Source organism: Bufo gargarizans, chromosome 4, assembly GCF_014858855.1.
Source record: "Bufo gargarizans isolate SCDJY-AF-19 chromosome 4, ASM1485885v1, whole genome shotgun sequence".
Taxonomy (NCBI): domain Eukaryota; kingdom Metazoa; phylum Chordata; class Amphibia; order Anura; family Bufonidae; genus Bufo; species Bufo gargarizans.
This window is the reverse complement of record NC_058083.1, coordinates 48,207,159-48,228,886: the sequence shown is the minus strand read 5'-3', so window position 1 is coordinate 48,228,886 and position 21,728 is coordinate 48,207,159. Positions and strand designations below refer to the sequence as shown.

Below are 21,728 nucleotides of genomic sequence, written 5' to 3'. Positions count from 1 at the left end.
AAGAGGGAGTTTGTGGTACAAATGGTTGCCTCCGAAGTAGGCCTTGGTGCTGTACTGTCTCAGGAAGTCAACGGGGAGGAGCATCCCATTGTCTTCCTAAGCCGCAAGCTCACCCCAGCCGAAACCAGGTACAGTATAGTGGACAGAGAGTGCCTGGCTATCAAGTAGGCACTCCAGTCTCTCCGCTACTATTTGTTGGGGAGAAAGTTCCGCCTGGTGACCGACCACTCCCCTCTCAAGTGGATGAGCCAGGCCAAAGACAGGAATGCCGGGTTATCAGATGCTTTTTGTCTCTGCAGAACTTTAAGTTCTCGGTAGAACACAGAGCAGGCCGGTTGCAGGGAAATGCGGATACCCTGTCCCAGATGCATTGTCCGGCGTGTGTCCACCCCCTCAGGGTTGAACAAAGGGGGGGTGGTATGTGACACAGTGAGGGGTTGTGTCTGCAAAGGCATGTATTTTCCTCCCAGCATGTGCGGCTGGGCTGATTTCCAGCCAGATGAGGTCCAGTTCCGGATCGGAGTTTAAGTGCCAGTCCGGGTTTTGACAGCACCTGGCTGTCCTTAAATAGGCAGCTGGGCTCAGCGGAGATTTCTTTGTTTTTGGGATCTGAGGCTTTGTGCCGTGCTGGAGGGCTGAGAGCCGCACGCTGGGGAAACAGGCCCCTTAAAGCCTGCTGTGGACTACTGGAGGCAGAACTGCCAGCAAGGTGACTTTTGTTATATGAACTTTCCATTGTATGTGAATTAACACCAAGACTGCAAAGTTACATGCTGTTTTGTGCAATTGCCTCAAGTGTTAATAAACACTGACGTTTTGAGTTAAGAACTTGTATTTTGCCTCTGAACTGTGCCCGCTTACCCTATCTACCAGAGCGAAACCCCATTGTAGTGACAGCCAAATTTTCACTATTCGGCAGATGGATGACTTCTGGCTCTCCATCTTGTTGGACCCTCGTTACCAGTCCAAAATGGGGGCATTTTTTACACCCGCTGAGAGGTAGGACAAACTGAATGTAGTCAGTTGGCTGCTGCCTATCTGCGCCACTGTCCATCCTCTTGCAGGTCTGACCGGGGTGGCCCTCTGCGCTCACATTCCACTGCCATGGCTGCTGGGGAGGGGTGGGGTGGAAGGAGCAGTACCAGCTCCATCAGCAGCAGCCTGAGTCTAGAGTCGCTGATGAGCAGCTTCCTTCACCCGCATAGTGAAGAAACTACTCACCAGCAGCTAGACATAGAGCAGGACCTGAACCAGCAGGTGGTGGCATACTTGGACAGCACCCTGCCACCCCACATTAAAGATCAGCTGGACTACTGGGCAGCCAAACTGGATTTGTGGCCGCAACTAGCAGAGTTTGTCCTTGAAAAGCTGTCCTACCCGGCCAGTAGTGTGGCATCAGAGCGGGTGTTTAGTGCGGCGGGGGCCATAGTTACCCCAAGAAGAACTCGCCTGTCCACCCAAAATGTGGAGAGACCGACCTTTGTCAAGATGAATCAGGCGTGGATCATCCAGGATTTCCACCCACCAATGCCTGATGCATCAGACTAGATCATCCATGGTGCCACACCAACGCTTTGACAAAAGAGACCGGTTTCTTATGGCTACCTGCCTCAGCTACTATTCTGATGCTGTCACTCGCCTGATGGCTGCCACTCACATCTGATTCCAAGTGCTCCTTCTTTCACCCATCATCTTTATCGGATACTGGTATTGCTACCCACCTCCACACTATGTCACCGTGCCACTATGTGGCCTCCTGATGCACCTTGCCACTCTGTGGTCTCCTGATGCTGCCGCCACCTCTAGACTCTGTCAATGGGCCACTCTGTGGTCTCCTCATGCTGCCGCCACCTCCAGACTCTGTGATTGTACCACTCTATGGCCTCATCATGCTGCTGCCACCTCCACACTCTGTCATTGGGCCACTCTGTGCTCTTCTTATGCTGCCGCCACCTCCACACCCTGTCATTGTGCCACTCTGTGGCCTCCTAATGCTGCCGCCACCTTCAGACTCTGTCATTGTGCCACTCTGTGGCCTCCTGATGCTGCTGCCACCTCCACACTGTCATTGTGCCACTCTGTGGCCTCCTCCTGATATTGCTGCTGCCACCACCTCCACACTCTGTCATTGTGGCACTCTGTGGCATCCTGATGCTGCTGCCACCTCCACAGTGTCATTGTTCCACTCTATGGCCTCCTCCTGATGCTGCCGCCACCTCCAGACTCTGTCATTGGGCCAATCTGTGGTCTCCTCATGCTGCTTCCACCTCACCATTATTTCATAGGGCCACTCTGTGGACTTCTCATGCTGTTCCCACCCTCAACACTTCATGACTGGGCCACTATTTAGCCTTTTTGGCTTGGCTGACATCATCATTTATTTAACCCATCTTCTGATCTGTCAGAAGGAAGGAAAAATGAGAAGCACAACAGATCCTCTCTGTGTAGCAGCTGTAAGGTCTGTATGGTCCCATCAGAATTGGCTTATGATTTGGTAGCCAAAAGCAGGAGTGGGTGCAAAACACATAAGACATGCAAATATTCAGTTCACGTGTCATCTCTGTTTTGGATCCACTCCTGTTTTTTCGTCATTAGCAATACTGATGGGTTACTGACCAAATGCTGACCGAGTGAAGGCGGATGCTCCAAAGACAGGATCCATTTTTTGTGGGTTATTGTTCTGACGGATCAGAGGAAAAGCAAAATAATAAGTGACGTCAACACAAACTTACTGCTGACACCCTCTCCACTCTGTCGGGAGGGGGTCTCTACTTATATAAGCGTTTAATAGAACAGGGTCTGTAGACATCTATGTGGAATCAGCTGATGATGGTATAAAAGGAGTGCGCTTCTTTTTGGCACTAACATTGACCTGTAAGGCTGAGTTCATACGTGAGTTATTTGGTCAGTTTTGGCCCCATGACTGCCCAAATAACTGAAGTGTGCAGTGATTCGAAGAGCGACGCCTGTCATCTCCATGTCATATGGACTCACAGTATTATTTCACTACTAACAAGCTATGCGTGTTACTGCAAGGCACGGTGTTCTACACCACTATAAAGCTCTCTGCAGCCAGGAAATAGCCGTTTTTAACGTAATTCGCAGCAAATTTATTCGGATCGAAAAAAAAATTCCCCAAATATTCGGCGAACCAGTGAATCGAATTTTTGAAAAATTCACTCATCTCTAGTCACTATCTCTCGCTTGTATCACCATGGGTTGTCAGCCATGTGCTACGACATGGCGACAAGAGCTCCCCCCATATTGTATTGTGCAGGCCAGGTGGTTGATTATTATTTATTCTGTTAGTGATTTGTCTGTTTTACCTTATATTTAATCACACTTAGTAAATATTTTCATCACTTAGCCTACTTAAGCCTATTTATTTTCAAATTGTTGAATTCACATTAAAGCAGCCACTCAGCTTTGCTTCTTGCTTTTCATCATATGTTGGTGACAGCAGTTATTTTTGTTATGGACCAGAAGATCTGTCAACCGACCCCTTTTCATCAGCCTATTGTGTGATGTTCATCTTATATTTCACATCTTTTTTCCATGTATCCATTCAGGGCCCAAGAGGAAGTGGTGCCAGCATCCTTATCGAGAAGTCCATCAACCACTGGACAGGCTCTTTAAACGGCACATCCAGCAATAGATGCCACCGGGATGTTATAGATTACTTTCCAACACATTTGACCTGAAGGGCAGTTGGGAATCAGTTCCCCCCTCTGGTCTTATTCATGATGTCCTTCTTATCTTCTGTGTCCCACTGGCCTCCCTGATGCTCATAATGTGCTGACCAAGGAATAGCCGGCACCTGGACCCAAGGCGCACCCGCACGGGGAGGACAAAGAGTAAGAAGGATTGTATCTGATCCTGGGATGCAAGAACAAAGAGTACAGATGATACAGAGATTTAAACAGAGAGGTTATCCACCCCTGATATTGAAGGTAGCTGCTGATTCTGTCCTGACATCTAGAAAAACAGAAGAAACTCAAACTGAAGAAATTATGAGAGATAAGAATATTGATACTTCTCGTATCACATTTGTACATAAGTTTCATCCCTTTAGTGCTAGATTTGATCATATAGTAAGTATATGTGGCGAAACCAACCTCGCCACGGTGTTTTGGAGGGGGCTGTTTGCCAGCCTCCTGCCTCAGGATTACGGCCCTTTAAGATACTTTTACTAACTTTTAAACCCCTGAACCTATTCAAGTGAATTTTGGATAGGTTTGTCCCCAAGTTATACTGGTTAAATTGATATAAGTTATATGTATGTACAATGTAAACTCACAAAGTTGTAACAATTTATAAGAAGCGTATCTTTCCAGCTTAGGAGATAGTTGAGTAGATACAGAAATTGACTCAATTATGGGGGAGGAATATGCTGGGTGTGTTTCTATTGTCCCATTGTGCCATTGTCCCATTGTGTGTTTAAATGGTGATTTCTGTCCTGTTGTCTTCACATGTGTATCGGCGATTTCCCTTTGTCCTGAGAGATAATTGGATTGCTCCTCGGGTGTCTCCAGGGCAGAGAGGAGGAAACGATGCATTGTGGGGATGTGTTGTGTCTGTGTATCCTGAATTGCTACATATCTGTCCTGTGTCCGATTGGTTGCTGTACTTACATTGTATGTGTTGTAATATATTGATTGGTTGTATTTCAAAACCCTGTGGGCAGTACTATGTTTGTGGATTGTGAATAAAAGAGGCTGTACGTGCAGGTACAGTCAGAGAGGCTGCTTTTATACCTTCATGAAGTTTTGGCTCATGTTTGGGGAATGCGATAACTACACTCTTGGGGATTGCTATATCACAATACTCCCCTGAGTATAAGCTCTTGTAAGAGCTTGTTCATGGTTCCTGCTCTCTGGATGTAGGAGAGGTTCACCCACTGGAAGCTGAAGCCCGGTCTTGGGTCCAGCGTGGGTGGAGGACGGTGAGACCCCAACCAAGCTGCGGCGGTTCGTGGGGTCTGCAGTGCGTACAGTGTCAGGTGGAGTGTTTGGAGTCCTTGGAAAGCACTAGGAGCATCTATCGACGGAGGTACCCGGTCGGGGTGCCAGGCGTTCCATTACAGTATGCACTGGCCTCTTTTGGGGAGGGCATATACCCAGGTTGTTGAGTTCAGAAATATGCCTTTGATTTTTAATAAACGTGGTTCAACCTATCGTGACAGGCTAGTTCATGTGGACATTGGCACTATGAAGGCCTCTTTGACACAAAAAACTATTGGTAACAAAAAAAATTGTACTTATCCATGCTTGCAATGTTTCCATGTGATTAAAGGGGAGTCATTTTACCATCCGCATATTGGGAAGGCCTTTAAGATTAAAGGTTTTTTCACTTGCGATTCATCAAATGTGGTCTATTCAATTAAATGTCCCTGTGGATTGTTATATATTGGAGAAACTATGCAATCTGTAAAAGATCGCATCAGCAAGCATAAGTCCGACATTCGTACTGGCAATTTATTACTACCATTACCCTAACATTTCAGTAAATTCCATCATTCAATTTCCCAACTAAGATTTCAGGTATTGGAGCAAGTTAAACGACACAGGAGAGGTCGGGATATTAAACCCCATTTATTGTGAAGAGAGGCCTACTGGATCCATACCTTAAGTACGTTACATCCAAAAGGACTCAATAGGGAATATGAGGTGATGAGGTTATACAGGGTGGGCCATTTATAGGATACACCTTAATAAAATGGGAATGGTTGGTGATATTAACTTCCTGTTTGTGGCACATTAGTATATGTGAGGGAGAACTTTTCAAGATGGGTGGTGACCATGGCGGCCATTTGGAAGTCGGTCATTTTAAATCCAACTTTTGTTTTTTCAATGGGAAGAGGGTCATGTGACACATCAAACTTATTGGGAATTTTACAAGAAAAACAATGGTGTGATTGGTTTTAACGTAACTTTATTCTTTCATGAGTTATTTACACGTTTCTAACCACTTATAAAATGTGTTCAATGTGCTGCCCACCACCCATCTTGAAAAGTCTCCCCCCTCACATATACTTATGTGCCACATACAGGAAGTTAATATCACCAATCATTCCTATTTTATTAAGGTGTATCCATATAAATGGCCCAACCTGTAGATTGCAATATGGATTGATTTTATGATTTTTTTCTTATGGAATAATTTGCTTTATGATAAAAAATATTTGTTCCTATGGAATTTTTTCTTATGGAATTTTTCCTTGTGTGTATTTCTTCTTTTACAGATAGCAAATCAAAGATGAAATTTGAGCTATATCAAGTTAAGCTCTGATTGATTTATGTGTCTATTGAGTGATTTGTTTATTCTATTCATGGATTTATACATTGAGTATTGCTCAATGGTGACTTGTTACCAGAGGTCACAGAGGTGTTGGGAAAAATTCAGGATCGTCTCTAAGCCAGTCACCGAAAGAAATGAATGGGGTCCCACACAGTAACAATGACGTTAAATTAAGCAGACCTTAAGATCACAAGATATGAACATGGGGCCTGTTGATTTCACCTAAGTGAAAATACACATGCTTTAGTTTACCCACATGGTGTTCTGCTAGGGCAATAGCATCCTTTGATAACTGCAAAGCCAATAAAAGTTAAGAAGAAATTCTCGTAGAAACATATTTTGGAAATTTTTGTTGTTTTTATTATGTCAATCTATGTTAATTTGAACAGTCCCGCTTATAAATATTTAGTAACTTTTGGCTGGTAAACCATTTGTGAACTTCTAGACCTTGACAAAAAAAAAATTCATGTGCCGTGAGGGATGGAACAGTCACACATGGCTCAACCCTTGGTTGTTTCCTCCTTCAACACATACAGGAGAATATAAGACAAATATCATGAATGGTGAAGGTGATACCAAGTGGTACTAAGGTGGACTTCTTTGGTTATAGCTGGGAGAAACTTTCTGTAGCCAGTCCTCAAATTTTTTTGCAAAAATCCAGTGAAGCGTAACCTTTAGGTTATATGACTTGCACTAGGCACTAAACTATAGGAATTTACATGAAGACGTTTTATTGACCACTGTGTCCTCCTCAGTAGAAGACTTTCTCGAGATATGGATTCAGGAACATTCCTGTTGGGTCAAGCTTCTCTCTGATGTTTTTGAATTTGCCAAATGCTGGATACATCTTCTCAAAGTCCTTACGAGTGCAAGTATGGGCCTGGAAACAAATGAAAATGGTAAGGTCCCTATTCAGAACAAAGGTGTCCTACAAGGGTTGCCAAATTTGTATCAGTGGTAATAAGTTAGAGCATCTGGACTGACTTGTATTTTCTCTTGAAGACATTTCACTGACTTTCTCAATTAGATTGACTTGCACAAGGAATCTCTGGCATTAATGAATCATGGTTCAGTCAGTGAGCTTGATGAGAGGTGGGGGAAGGGGGGTTGCAACATCTATTGTCTGCCACTTACATTGCTGTTCTAACACCTCTCCCAAGGCAGTTTAATAACATCTAATAGCTTCAGTCATGCAAATGCTATCAGCATCTTATCTCTATGATGTACCTGACCTCGTGTTGACTCTGATAAACAGATTATGCTGACTGAAGCAAGAGTCAACAGTATTTAATGCTGGTTATTTATTGTACAACTCATTCTTATTGAGAAAACAAGTCCAATGACTAGCAAAAAGTCTTCAAGAGAAAATGCAATGTTCAGTTGCTCTGACTTATTACTACTGATATACCATGACCTGGATGAATGAGATCCTTCACAGATGTTGCCAAATTTGGTCTTAGATAGCAAACATTTGCTGTAAATGAAAATCCAAAAACAGCATTGTGAGTAGGCTGGCGTTTATTTTTTTTCCATATCTTTGAATACTAACAAGCATGCAAGGTGTAATATGTGTGGGTCGTACCTTAGCCCAGTGGGGCCTTCCTCCAACTCGCTTCATAATCTTCTCATACTCTGACCAGTAATCCTGGTGCGGAACGTCTTTCCCATATGGTCTAAGAGAAAGAGTCCATTAATATAACTGATATAATAAGTACAAAAATATCCACATCCCGGACTGCAAAGTAAATCTGTTTATTGAACATTCACAGATTACACACCAAAACCCAACAGGCGCTCTATAGATAGCTATTCCTCGAAATCTCATTCCACAAATGATTTTGTACTGTAGAGATCAGGAGGTGCTCTAGAACTTTCTTATAGAGAACCATAATAACCAGGCTACCTTAGTTTTTAGTTTGAGTTTATACACACACACACACACGTTAATGTCATAAGAAACAGTGGCTTGTTTTACACAAACATCCCAAAATGATAGTTTAAATGGGGGCAGAATGCCTTCCCGTATTTATACACATACATACAATGGATATAAAAAGTCTACACGCCCCTGTTACAATGTCAGGTTTCTGTGATGTAAAAAAAATGAGACAAAGATAAATAATTTCAGAACTTTTTCCACCTTTAATGTGACCTATAAACTGTACAACTCAATTGAAAAACAAACTTAAATCTTTTAGGTAGAGGGAAGAAAAAATATAAAAATAAAATAATATGGTTGCAGAAGTGTGCACACCCTTAAACTAGTACTTTGTTGAAGCACCTTTTGATTTTATTACAGCACTCAGTATTTTTGGGTACGAGTCTATCAGCATGGCACATTTTGACTTGGCAAGATTTGCCCACTCTTCTTTGCAAAAACACCCCAAATCCATCAGATTGCAAGGGCATCTCCTGGGCACAGCCCTCTTCAGATCACCCCACAGATTTTCAATTGGATTCAGGTCTGGGCTCTGGCTGGGCCATTCCAAAACTGTAATCATCTTCTGGTGAAGCCATTCCTTGGTTGATTTGGATGTATGCTTTGGGTCGTTGTCATGCTGAAAGATGAAGTTCCTCTTCATGTTCAGCTTTCTAGCAGAAGCCTGAAGGTTTTGTGCCAATATTGACTGGTATTTGGAACTGTTCACAATTCCCTCTAGCTTAACTAAGGCCCCAGTTCCAGCTGAAGAAACACCGCCCCTCGGCATGATGCTGCCACCACCATGCTTCACTGTGGGGATGGTGTTCTTTTGGTGATGTGCAGTGTTGTTTTTGCACCAAACATATCTTTGGGAATTATGGCCAAAAAGTTCAACCTTGGTTTCATCAGACCATAACACCTTTTCCCACATGCTTTTGGGAGACTTCAGATGTGTTTTTGCAAAATGTAGCCTGGCTTGGATGGTTTTCTTCATAAGAAAAGGCTTTTGTCTTGCCCTTGCCACTCTACCCCATAGCCCAGACATATGAAGAATACGGGAGATTGTTGTCACATGTACCACACAGCCAGTACTTGCCAGATATTCCTGCAGCTCCTTTAATGTTGCTGTAGGCCTCTTGGTCGCCTCCCAGACCAGTTTTCTTCTCGTCTTTTCATCAATTTTGGAGGGACGTCCAGTTCTTGCTAATGTCACTGTTGTGCCATATTTTCTCCACTTGATGATGACTGTCTTCACTGTGTTCCATGGTGTATCTAATGCCTTGGAAATTCTTTTGTCCCCTTCTCCTGACTGATACCTTCTAACAATGAGATCCCTCTGATGCTTTGGAAGCTCTCTGTGGACCATGGCTTCTGCTGTGGGATGCGACTAAGAAAACTTCAGGAAAGACCAACTAGAGCAGCTGAACTTTATTTGGGCACTTTACATGATGGCCGGTGTATGCTGACTCCTATTTAACATGATTTTGAATGTGATTGCTTAATTCTGAACACATCCTACATCCCCAGTTATAAGAGGGTGTGCACACTTATGCAAACACATTATTTTATTTAATAAAAAAAAATCTTCACTCTACCTAAAAGATTTCAGTTTGTTTTTCAATTGAGTTGTACAGTTTATTGGTCACATTAAAGGTGGAAAAAGTTCTGAAATTATTTATCTTTGTCTCATTTTTTTTACATCACAGAAACCTGACATTTTAACAGGGGTGTGTAGACTTTTTATATCTACTGTATATCAAGGATTTGTAGTGAGTGGATACAGTATTTTTTCTACAGTGTAGCAACTCAAGCCTGATATCTGCTCCCTCTGACCGTTCTGCATGCTATTATTGTTTATCTGGAACAGAACACCCCTTTAAAAGGGTTGTGGTTTTTAGTAAACCTCCGTCTTTGGCAGACCGGCACAGGGAAGCATACTTACCTGCTTCCCGGTAATAGCTCCCAGCTCCTTCTCTCCCCTGCTTAGGCTTCTTTGCTTTGCTCCTATGATTTAAATGTCAGTTTTGAAGCCGCTGCAGCCAATTACAAGCCACATAGGTGACCTGCTCCCTTTGCGTCATGTCAAATGGATACTAAAAATAATCGACTGCATAAATCATCCCTTCAAGCCACTTTGTAGTAACATATCGTCTGTGGGGACAGACCTCAAACAGATCTAACCACCTCAGAAAAATAAATCTAATTTTGGGTCAGTTCTCTTGCAGACTGCAGCAGGTTTTCTCCAGGATTTCACATGGTTTTACATTTCTACCTTCACAAGCTACCACAGCCTGCTGCAGGGAAGCATAATACTGTCCTCACCAGGCTTCACGATGAGGATAGTGTCTTTTTAGTGTTCAAATTTAACCATATGAAACCATAGAAGATTTTTACACTTTAGTCTCTTACTTTCCTTATGCGAGAGAATTTTTTTGACACTGGTAAAACCTTTGAACTCATAACAGGAAAGAAAAATGTTGCCCAGTTATAACCTAGTCTTACAACCAAACTGGGGACTTGCTGCTGTACGTTAGCTTTCCTCTAGGTGGCACCAAAAGAAAAGAAAACAACAGCTGCTCATGAGGTTTACAATAGGGGGGCGCCATATATATAAAGTCTGTATAGCTGTCTCACCTGTACATGATGATGTTCATGTAGCAGCTGTCTTGCTGGTAGCATGGACTCAGTAAGATGTCATCTCCTTTGGCAAACCGAACTTCTACTGGGAAATGGGCCACCACCTGTGGATTCTTTTCCAACCAAGATTTCAGCTGCATCAAAGCGTCTTTGGTCTTTTCTCTAGAAAAAGTAAAAATTGTCTCCTTACTCAAGTCATGTACAAACCGGATTCCAAAAAAGTTGGGACACTATACAAATCGTGAATAAAAACTGAATGCAATGATGTGGAGGTGCCAACTTCTAATATTTTATTCAGAATAGAACATAAATCACGGAACAAAAGTTTAAACTGAGAAAATGTACCATTTTAAGGGAAAAATATGTTGAATCAGAATTTCATGGTGTCAACAAATCCCCAAAAAGTTGGGACAAGGCCATTTTCACCACTGTGTGGCATCTCCCCTTCTTCTTACAACACTCAACAGACGTCTGGGGACCGAGGAGACCAGTTTCTCAAGTTTAGAAATAGGAATGCTCTCCCATTCTTGTCTAATACAGGCCTCTAACTGTTCCATCGTCTTGGGCCTTCTTTGTTGCACCTTCCTCTTTATGATGCGCCAAATGTTCTCTATAGGTGAAAGATCTGGACGGCAGACTGGCCATTTCAGTACCCGGATCCTTCTCCTACGCAGCCATGATGTTGTGATTGATGCAGAATGTGGTCTGGCATTATCTTGTTGAAAAATGCAGGGTCTTCCCTGAAAGAGATGACGTCTGGATGGGAGCATATGTTGTTCTAGAACCTGAATATATTTTTCTGCATTGATGGTGCCTTTCCAGACATGCAAGCTGCCCATGCCACACGCACTCATGCAACCCCATACCATCAGAGATGCAGGCTTCTGAACTGAGCGTTGATAACAACTTGGGTTGTCCTTGTCCTCTTTGGTCCGGATGACATGGCGTCCCAGATTTCCAAAAAGAACTTTGAATCGTGACTCGTCTGACCACAGAACAGTCTTCCATTTTGCCACACTCCATTTTAAATGATCCCTGGCCCAGTGAAAACGCCCGAGCTTGTGGATCTTGCTTAGAAATGGCTTCTTCTTTGCACTGTAGAGTTTCCGCTGGCAACGGCGGATGGCACGGTGGATTGTGGTCACTGACAATGGTTTCTGGAAGTATTCCTGAGCCCATTCTGTGATTTCCTTTACAGAAGCATTCCTGTTTGTGGTGCAGTGTCATTTAAGGGCCCGGAGATCACGGGCATCCAGTATGGTTTTACGGCCTTGACCCTTACGCACAGAGATTGTTCCAGATTCTCTGAATCTTCGGATGATGTTATGCACAGTTGATGATGATAGATGCAAAGTCTTTGCAATTTTTCGCTGGGTAACACCTTTCTGATATTGCTCCACTATCTTTCTGCGCAACATTGTGGGAATTGGTGATCCTCTACCCATCTTGGCTTCTGAGAGACACGGCCACTCTGAGAAGCTCTTTTTATACCCAATCATGTTGCCAATTGACCTAATTAGTGTTAATTGGTCTTCCAGCTCTTCGTTATGCTCAAATTTACTTTTTCCAGCCTCTTATTGCTACTTGTCCCAACTTTTTTGGGATTTGTTGACACCGTGAAAATTTGAATCAACGTATTTTTCCTTTAAAATGATACATTTACTCGGATTAAACGTTTGATCTGTCATCTACGTTCTATTACAGATAAAATATTGACATTTGCCGTCTCCACATCATTGCATTCAGTTTTTATTCACAATTTGTTTAGTGTCCCAACTTTTTTGGAATCCGGTTTGTAGAACATGGGTCTACTAACCTAGTGGGGAGGGGATGAGGCAACTGATCTGAGCACATTCTTGGTTGTCACTGAGCTCTTAGACCAGCAGACTAGATTAAAGACATTGACTTGTGGGATTTTTTTTTTCTGTAGATAAGGTGTAGAATGTGCAACGTGCCGCCCACCAGGGCCGACCGAGTCCCTGGGTTTTAGGAAATGCCAAGTGGTGTTGTGGCCTTAATAGTTTGTGTGTGTCATGGTGCTCCTAACTGGATACCATCGCTCCCCATGATTAGGCTTTGTAGCATGCAAGGAGTTGGAATAAGTGGAGACCAGACTTGGTGAAATGTAATGGTTTAAATTGAATAAACTTGTGTCATCCAAACTATGCTAGATCTTTATCGTGGCTCCAGCAGGCTAAGGGTAAACTGGCAGGTAAACTTGCATTCTCTTTTTCTGCTATGCTAATTTCTGGCTTCCATCTGGTTACTGGACATTCTACCAGTTCTGGTAACTTTGAGCGGTGGAGCCTTTTGTCTGCTGACCCCTTGTAATACTCAGCCTATGAACTGCCTTGAGCTGAGGTTCTCTACGAGCTGCTTCCCCTGGAAAACTGCTGCAGGAGAGGGGAACTCTCCCTTCACTGCGCCATGTTGTCTCTTCTAATTCCAACTCTCAACTCAACTATAGCTTCCTGCAAACCCCTCCCTTGGTAGGAAGCAGGACTAGCCCACTTATGCCCAAAAGGGGGGAGAATGGAATGGTAAGTTCCATTTTATCTAAAGATCTCAGATACACTGCCATCTGCTGGACAATCAGGTACAGTGCATGTAATTACAATATATGGCAGGAGTTGTCTTCTCAGCCAATCAGTGGCCGCAGCAGTGACCCGCCTCAAACAGTGGGAGGCCGAGAAGGTATCTCCACCCAAAAAATGAATTCAGAATTGTCCAGGTGTGATTGATCTTGATGATACTTGAAGTTTCACAAAATTAGACCATTGTGCACAAATTTTATTTATCTCATAAGTTTTTCTCCACTAAGAGCAAAAGACTTCTGCTACAGGAGAGCACTGCATTCTGGATGGTGGCTGGGAGGAGACAGAATCTGTTCCTAAAAGCAACCAGCTAATATTGAAAGCAGCTCTAGATATGAATACAGAAAACAGTCAAATTTGCACTTAAACTACAAAAACAAAGGATTAACAAACTTATGCAGCATTTCATTTAAAACAGAAAACTATTTGTCTCACATGGGAATGGCCCAGTCCTGCACATGCTGCTTAAAAAGACAGTCGAAGTTGAAAACTTTGTAGCTGATGTCAACACGATCGCTTGTACCAGCAAACAGCAACCAGAAGAAAAATCGATTTATTCCAGGGACAAGTCGTGGAAAGAAAGTGCTGGCAAAAAAGAACAAAACAACCAGTATAAAACATAAGAATATACAGCACTCCTTGCTTAGACAGGTGCACAAGAAAGATTCTAGTCAATATTCAGTACTGGTATAAGTAGAAATATTGTTTCCTATGTAGAGGAATATAACTACAATAATACTGCCTCTTATGTACAAGAATATAACTACTATAATACTGCTCCTATGTACAAGAATATAACTACTATAATACTGCTCCTATGTACAAGAATATAACTACTATAATACTGCCTCCTATGTACAAGAATATAACTACTATAATACTGCTCCTATGTACAAGAATATAACTACTATAATACTGCTCCTATGTACAAGACTATACTATAATACTGCACCCTATGTACAAGAATATAACTACAATAATACTGCTCCTATGTACAAGAATATATCTACTATAATACTGCTCCTATGTACAAGAATATAACTACTATAATACTGCTCCTATGTGCAATAATATAACTACTAAAATACTGTCCCTATGTACAAGAATATAACTACTATAATACTGCTCCTATGTACAAGAATATAACTACTATAATACTGCCTCCTATGTACAAGAATATAACTACTATAATACTGCCTCCTATGTACAAGAATATAACTACTATAATACTGCTCCTATGTACAAGAATATAGCTACTATAATACTGCCTCCTATGTACAAGAATATAACTACTATTATACTACCTCCTATGTACAAGACTATAACTACTATAATACTGCTCCTATGTACAAGAATATAACTACTATAATACTGCTCCTATGTACAAGAATATAACTCATATAATACTGCCTACTATGTACAAGAATATAACTACTATAATACTGCTTTCTATGTACAGGAATATAACTACTATAATACTGCCTCCTATGTACAAGAATATAACTACTATAGGAGGCGGGGCTTGACCGGCGTCCTGAACGGCCGCATGTGAAGAGAGCTCCCTTCTCCAAAACCCTATAAAGTGGTTTATCTCGCACCCTACTTGATTTAAGATGGGGAAAATCGGCAAATACCTGCCTAAAGATAAGACTGAACCTCTCAAGCAAGACAGAGGATCCTCCGACATGGAGAAATACTTCAACAAGCGATCTGCAGCTTCGGCACCTGAGCGGCCTAAGATGGCGCCTGCAGACCCCGAGGAGGGCATTGAGGATGCTGAGAGAGCTGACAGCCCCTGCACGGAGGAGTCCTTGAGCTCGCAAGCAGAAGCACTGGAGCCTATCTCAAAGACATTCCTACAGCAGGCGCTTACATCGGCATTGTACCCGGTGATGCAGGAACTAAATGAGATCAAAGGGGACGTGAAACATATCGGCCATAGAGTCGAGAGATTGGAACAGACGCAGGGAGCCATAATAGAACATGCCCGCACGCTGGGAGATAACTCCTCCGCATACTTGTCTTCCCTGGATCACGCGTACGCCCTGATAGAGGATCAGGAAAATAGGAGCCGACGGAAAAACGTGCGGTTTAGAGGCTTACCGGAGACGGTGTCTCACGAGCAGTTGCCCGAGGCGGCGGCCGCCATCTTTGAACTCCTGTTAGGCCCAGAGTGCGCTTCTCAGATTGCGATAGAGCGCATTCACCGAGCACTACGCCCAAAGCCTAAAGAAAGTGATCCTCCTAGAGATGTCGTTTGTGGCCTCCTGAGATACACGGACACAGCAGCCTTGTTCAAAGCAGCAAGAGAAAAGGGGGACATTAAGTATGACAGCTCTAAAATCTTATTGTTCCAGGATCTGGCGCCTACTACTTTAAGCAAGAGGAGAGCCCTGCGCCCGGTTACGGAAATCCTGAAGCGGAATAAAATCCCGTTCAAATGGCTCTTCCCTTTTGGCCTTACATTTTCTGCGGACGGAAGGAGGTGCACTATACGGACCCCAAGTGACCTGCCGGCGGTGTGGGAGCTGCTGAATACCTCGCCACAAGATATACCGTCATGGCTACCCTCGGCGGACACTGGAGTCCCACTCCCAGAACTTCCAGAATGCTCCAGATGGTCCAAAGTTCCCTCAAGAAAAGGTCTGGGAGCCAAGCAAAGAATCACCTGAACTGTCGCTACAGGTTGTATGTTCCCTTCGCATTCAAGAGTCTCCTAGGTTCGGTTTTATATAGGAGCACCTTGAGACTTACGGGATAGTGGCATCTTATCTAGATGAGTGGTTGTGAGGGTCGGAAGAGATTGCCATTATGGAAGTCACAATGCTCGGTGCTTCCCTGATAATATGCGGGACGTTTTGCATTACCACATTAGGTTTGATCCCAATGCAAATGTTTGGTTCAGTCGGAGCTTGCACACTAGTTAGGGGATAATGTTAACATGTATGTACTACAATGCACACTTTATAGGGTAGGGGTTCCAGATTGTGGTACTGGGTGCAGTGCTGACGATGTCTTACACGTGGGCCTGCGCTCAATTGACCGCTAGAGGCCCCTATTTCATGTTCTGGTGTTTTCCCGCCTCAGCCGGGATCCTCCTACGCAGCGCTCTGCACATTCTGTTCATACTGGCGATGGGGCCGCGGAGGGTCTCGTCTGTTCCGGGGAAACGCCTGAGCTCCATCTTATGTTCGTTGTTATGTTTTGTTTACCCGGTTTACCTATCCATGACCAGGAGTGGAGGCGCATATGTGTTTTCATGTAAATCGAATTGCTGATGGCTGCTGTGAATTGCACCACGTTCAATGTACGGGGTTTTAACACCCCTCAAAAACGCTCACAAGTGATCAGGCTCCTGAAGAAACAACACACTAATATTTGCTTCTTTCAGGAATTGCATTTTAAATTGGGCCATATCCCTAAACTCTCTCAATCCTATTTCCAGCACTGGTTCATCAGCGCTCATGCCAAGGCTTCCAGGGGTGCGGGGATCGCCATATCTAAAGGGACTCCCTTTTCCCTTACTGCATCTTTAGCTGATCGGGAAGGCCGGTACATGTTTGTCAAAGGTAAGCTGGGGACGGTCTCGGTGACACTTGCAAGTTTATATAGTCCTAACAGGGGGCAAGGCCAATGGCTTAAAGCAACCTTAAAGACACTGACTTCCTTTGCAGAGGGCGTGTGGCTGGTGGGGGGCGATCTGAATGTGGCTCTAAACCCTTTAGTGGACGCGTCAGACCATTCTTCGCAACTGACCCATGTAGCTCTTAGCAGAATTAATAAACACTTAACAGGGGCGCAGTTATTAGACACGTGGAGACTGATACATCCCACTGACCTGGACTACACATTTTTCTCGTCCCCACATAAGGTCTATAGCAGGTTGGACTACATTTTTATCTCCACTAATCATGCAGGACTAGTGAGTGACTCCACCATCAACCCTATGACGGTGTCTGACCATGCGCCGGTGACGACATCAGTGGTGTTCTCGGAACTACCTCAGCGCTCACGGCAATGGAGACTTAATGAGACTCTGTTGGATGATATTGAGGAGGTGAGGAGTATAGAGGTTAAGCTGCAACAGTTTTTTCGGGAGAACACCACGGATGACGTCTCCATAGTTACAGTGTGGGAAACACACAAGGCTGTCCTTAGAGGAGAGTTGATAGCCCTTGGCAGCAGGAAGAAGAAGGAAAGGATGGCTACCTTTCATTCTTTGATAGAGAAAATCTCATCCCTGGAGTCGCTTCATAAAAAATCCAAGTCCATAGAGGCCCAAAAAGAGCTTAAACTGACAAGAATAAAGCTGAAGGATCACCTCAATTATCACCATGCTAGGTCATACCAGTATGCCCAATTCCGCTTTTACGCTCACGGTGATAAAGGCACTAGGCTAATGGCCTCGTTGCTTAAACAGAAGAAAGATGCGTCCTATATTCACGGGATACGGGACAACTTGGGGCAATTGAAGCATGAGACCTCGGAGATTGCAACGGAATTTAAAAACTTCTACAGCGAACTGTACGGGCTAAAATGTGCGGATAATGACTCGGAGGCAGAGGTGGCTCAGGCAGCAGACGCGTTTCTAGCTAACCTTACACTACCCGCACTCACACCTGAGGAGAAGGAGCAGCTCCTTACACCAGTTACGGAGAAGGAATTGGCTGGCATTTTGGGCTCTATGCCGTTAGGGAAGAGCCCAGGCCCTGATGGGTTCTCCGTGGGATACTACAAAACGCTGTCGGCTACATTATTACCACATATGACCAACTGGTGTAACGCTCTGCTGGGGGGTTCTATTTTACATAAGCAAGCATTAGAAGCGACGGTTACGATCCTGCCAAAACCGGGGAAAGATCCCAACCAATGCGGCAGCTATAGACCAATATCGCTCCTTAATGTAGATATCAAAATATGGGCCAAAGTCTTAGCCTCGCGCCTTGCCACATTGTTACCACGGTTAATCCATCCTGACCAGTCAGGGTTCGTACCTGGGCGGGAGGGTTGTCAGAATTCATGCAGAGTTTTATCGGCGATGCAACTGGCCAAAAAAAGAGGGGTACCACTGGTACTGCTGGGTGTGGATGCGGAAAAGGCCTTCGACAGGGTGAGTTGGAGCTATATGAGAAAAACATTGCACAAATTTGGAATCCCTGAGAAGTTCCAAGATGCTATCCTGTCCCTATATAGTGACCCTAGTGCCCGCATCCGGGTTAATGGTACTCTGTCGCAGTCATTCCCAATTACGAACGGGACTCGTCAGGGTTGCCCTCTATCTCCTACTCTGTATATTATGGTAATGGAGACGTTGTTGCAAGCAATTAGAGAACACCCCAACATAAAAGGAGTTAAGGCCCATGAGAGTTCCCCCGAGTTCGTCACTGCTGCGTACGCAGACGACCTGTTAGTGATGCTAGCCAACCCTGTCGAGGCCTTTCCGCATCTTCTATCCCTTTTTAACAACTATGGGAGGATCTCCAATTTTAAAGCCAATTATACGAAATCGGAGGCTATGAATGTTTCGGCGCCGAAACCTATGGTTTCTGTGTTGAAAGAGTCGACACCGTTCATATGGCAGTCCTCTCACCTTTCTTATCTAGGGGTCAAACTCCCAGCTGGTTTGGATCAGATTTTCTCTCTGAATTATAGCCCTCTACTTAAAGAGATACAGACGCAGCTCCACTCGCTCAAAATCCCGTATGTGTCGTGGATGGGGAGGAAAAATCTTTTAAAAGCCTTTATAATGCCTAGGCTCCTGTATGTCCTTCAGATGCTACCCATATTTATCCCCATGTCCTTTTTTAACAATGTTAGGAGGCTGTTTAGAGCATTCTTGTGGGGAGGAAAGACTGCTAGGATAGCCCATAGTAGGCTGATACAGAGGAGGAACACGGGGGGATTTGGGCTGCCGGATGCGCATCTTTACTACCAGGCTATACACTTGAAAAGGTGGATTCAATTGCATGCACCTAAATATCGCATTTGGGGAAGTGAGATGGAGCTTACGCAACTTACAGCAGTACAGAGGGCGGGTCTCTGGGGCCTGAATACCTCCAACCTTAGGTCACAAGTGTTACTTGGGGGAACGGCATCGGTAATACAACAGCTGAACAAAACGCATAATCTCCTGAATAATCCTTCCCCTTCCATGCCAGCAGATCTGCTCCCTTTCGCCACACGCCCAAAAGCGAGGCAAGTTGCACCGGTATGGCTTAAACTTTGTAAATATAGGGCGGAGGAATTTCTGTCCATGGCGTCTGGAGACCTAGAGGAAGATCACCCGCTTCATTCCCTTAAGCGGTCATGCAACTTCCTGGAGCTGATTGAGCTTAACTCTGTCTCTAAACTGATTATAGGGAGCAATAGCAATAGTACGACACAGACATGGTTTGAGAAATTGCTGGTGGCCGAGACCGTCCCTCGCAAACTGATATCCTTGTGTTACTTGGCCTTGGTTAGTCCCCGCACTCCTGGAATACCGCAATATGCGAGGCACTGGGCGACTGAGCTGAATTTAGAATTGAGTGAAACGGACATCATGCGTATGCACGCACATTCACATGGGTTCTCTAACTGCACCAGGATTCAGGAACATTCCTACAAGGTTATGACCCAATGGTACCAAACTCCGAAACAGCTATATGTCAGAGGTATGAGACAGGATGACCGGTGTTGGAGGTGTCTGGAGGACACAGGCACATTGTCACATATCTTCTGGTTCTGCCCGAAGATTCGCCCATATTGGGAGGGAGTTCTGTCCAACATACGGAAGATTACGGGGAGCACGGTTGAGGCCCCTCCTACCCTGGTACTTCTCTGGCTCCCAACTCCTTCGTTTTCGCCCTCGAGGAGATGTTTGACCACTCAACTGCTCCAAGCGGCCAGAGTGATTATCCCACAACAGTGGCTAAGCACCGAGCCTCCTACAGTAGAGGCATGGCTGACAAAAGTGGATCACATATGCCGCATGGAGGAGCTGGCGAGTTGGGAGGCTAGGAGCCACGCCAAATACATGAAACTGTGGACCCCTTGGTTCATGTTTAGGGGAGTCAAGTAGCATGCTTTGGGTTCACAGGGCAGCTGTGGAGGTATGTAGATGACTTGCCCGGTGACCCGACTCGGCTGCGAGCGGACTTTACACTTACCGCGTGCTTACCTGCAAGTAGCGATCAGCATAGTGTCAGCGATCTTTGTCAGAGGTATTGCGATTGTGTAACACATGAAAATTTCAGTTGTCTATACTTCGTGGATAGGCTCTTGTTCTTGTTGTTCTCCTTATGGTTTCCTCCCTGCCCTTTTCCCTTATTCCTTCTCCCCTAGCCCTGACCCTACTTTTCCTTTTCTTTCCACCCCCCCTCGTTTTCTTCTATTCTACTGCTTCTACTGCAGATCATCGCGCTGCAACTTTTGGAGCGTCAAGAGCCATGTGTGTATCTGTTTCAAGGCTGCAGCTCCAGTTTAGGAGCATACTGATTGTATGTAATAAAGTATCTCATGATGTATATTTACAGGTGTTGGTCAACACTGCGATATACGCCTTAGTGTGGTTAAGCATATGAGACTGTGCAGGTTATCAGGTGTATGATGTAAGCTGATGTATGTACTGCTTATTCAGTGATGGTATGCTTTTGCTGCTTTTGTTCTTTAATAAAAAGAAAATTGTCAAAGAATATAACTACTATAATACTGCTCCTATGTACAAGAATATAACTACTATAATACTGCTCCTATGTACAAGAATATAACTACTATAATACTGCTCCTATGTACAAGAATATAACTACTATAATACTGCCTTTTATGTACAGGAATATAACTACTATAATACTGCCTCCTATGTACAAGAATATAACTGCTATAATACTGCTCCTATGTACAAGAATATAACTACTATAATACTGCTCCTATGTACAAGAATATAACTACTATAATACTGCTCCTATGTACAAGAATATAACTACTATAATACTGCCTTTTATGTACAAGAATATAACTACTATAATACTGCCTCCTATGTACAAGAATATAACTACTATAATACTGCTCCTATGTACAAGAATATAACTACTATAATACTGCTCCTATGTACAGGAATATAACTACTATAATACTGCTCCTATGTACAAGAATATAACTACTATAATACTGCCTCCTATGTACAAGGATATAACTGCTATATTACTGCCTCCTATGTACAAGGATATAACTACTATAATACTGCTCCTATGTACAAGAATATAACTACTATAATACTGCTCCTATGTACAAGAATATTA

General features: G+C 43.8%; 1 protein-coding gene across 1 annotated transcript in view; it reads right to left on the bottom strand.

Annotated features, from left to right (window-relative positions):
- Positions 1-6,634: 6,634 nt before the first annotated feature.
- Positions 6,635-21,728, bottom strand: part of LOC122934154 (L-gulonolactone oxidase-like) — a 123,319-nt gene continuing 108,225 nt past the window's right edge. Inside the window, exons 9-12 of the mRNA XM_044289397.1 lie at positions 13,885-14,034; positions 10,853-11,017; positions 7,880-7,970; positions 6,635-7,177 (exon numbers count right to left, since the gene is read on the bottom strand). Coding sequence (XP_044145332.1) covers positions 7,049-7,177; positions 7,880-7,970; positions 10,853-11,017; positions 13,885-14,034 — 535 coding nt within the window. The 3' untranslated portion in view covers positions 6,635-7,048. The remainder of the gene's footprint in view (positions 7,178-7,879; positions 7,971-10,852; positions 11,018-13,884; positions 14,035-21,728) is intronic.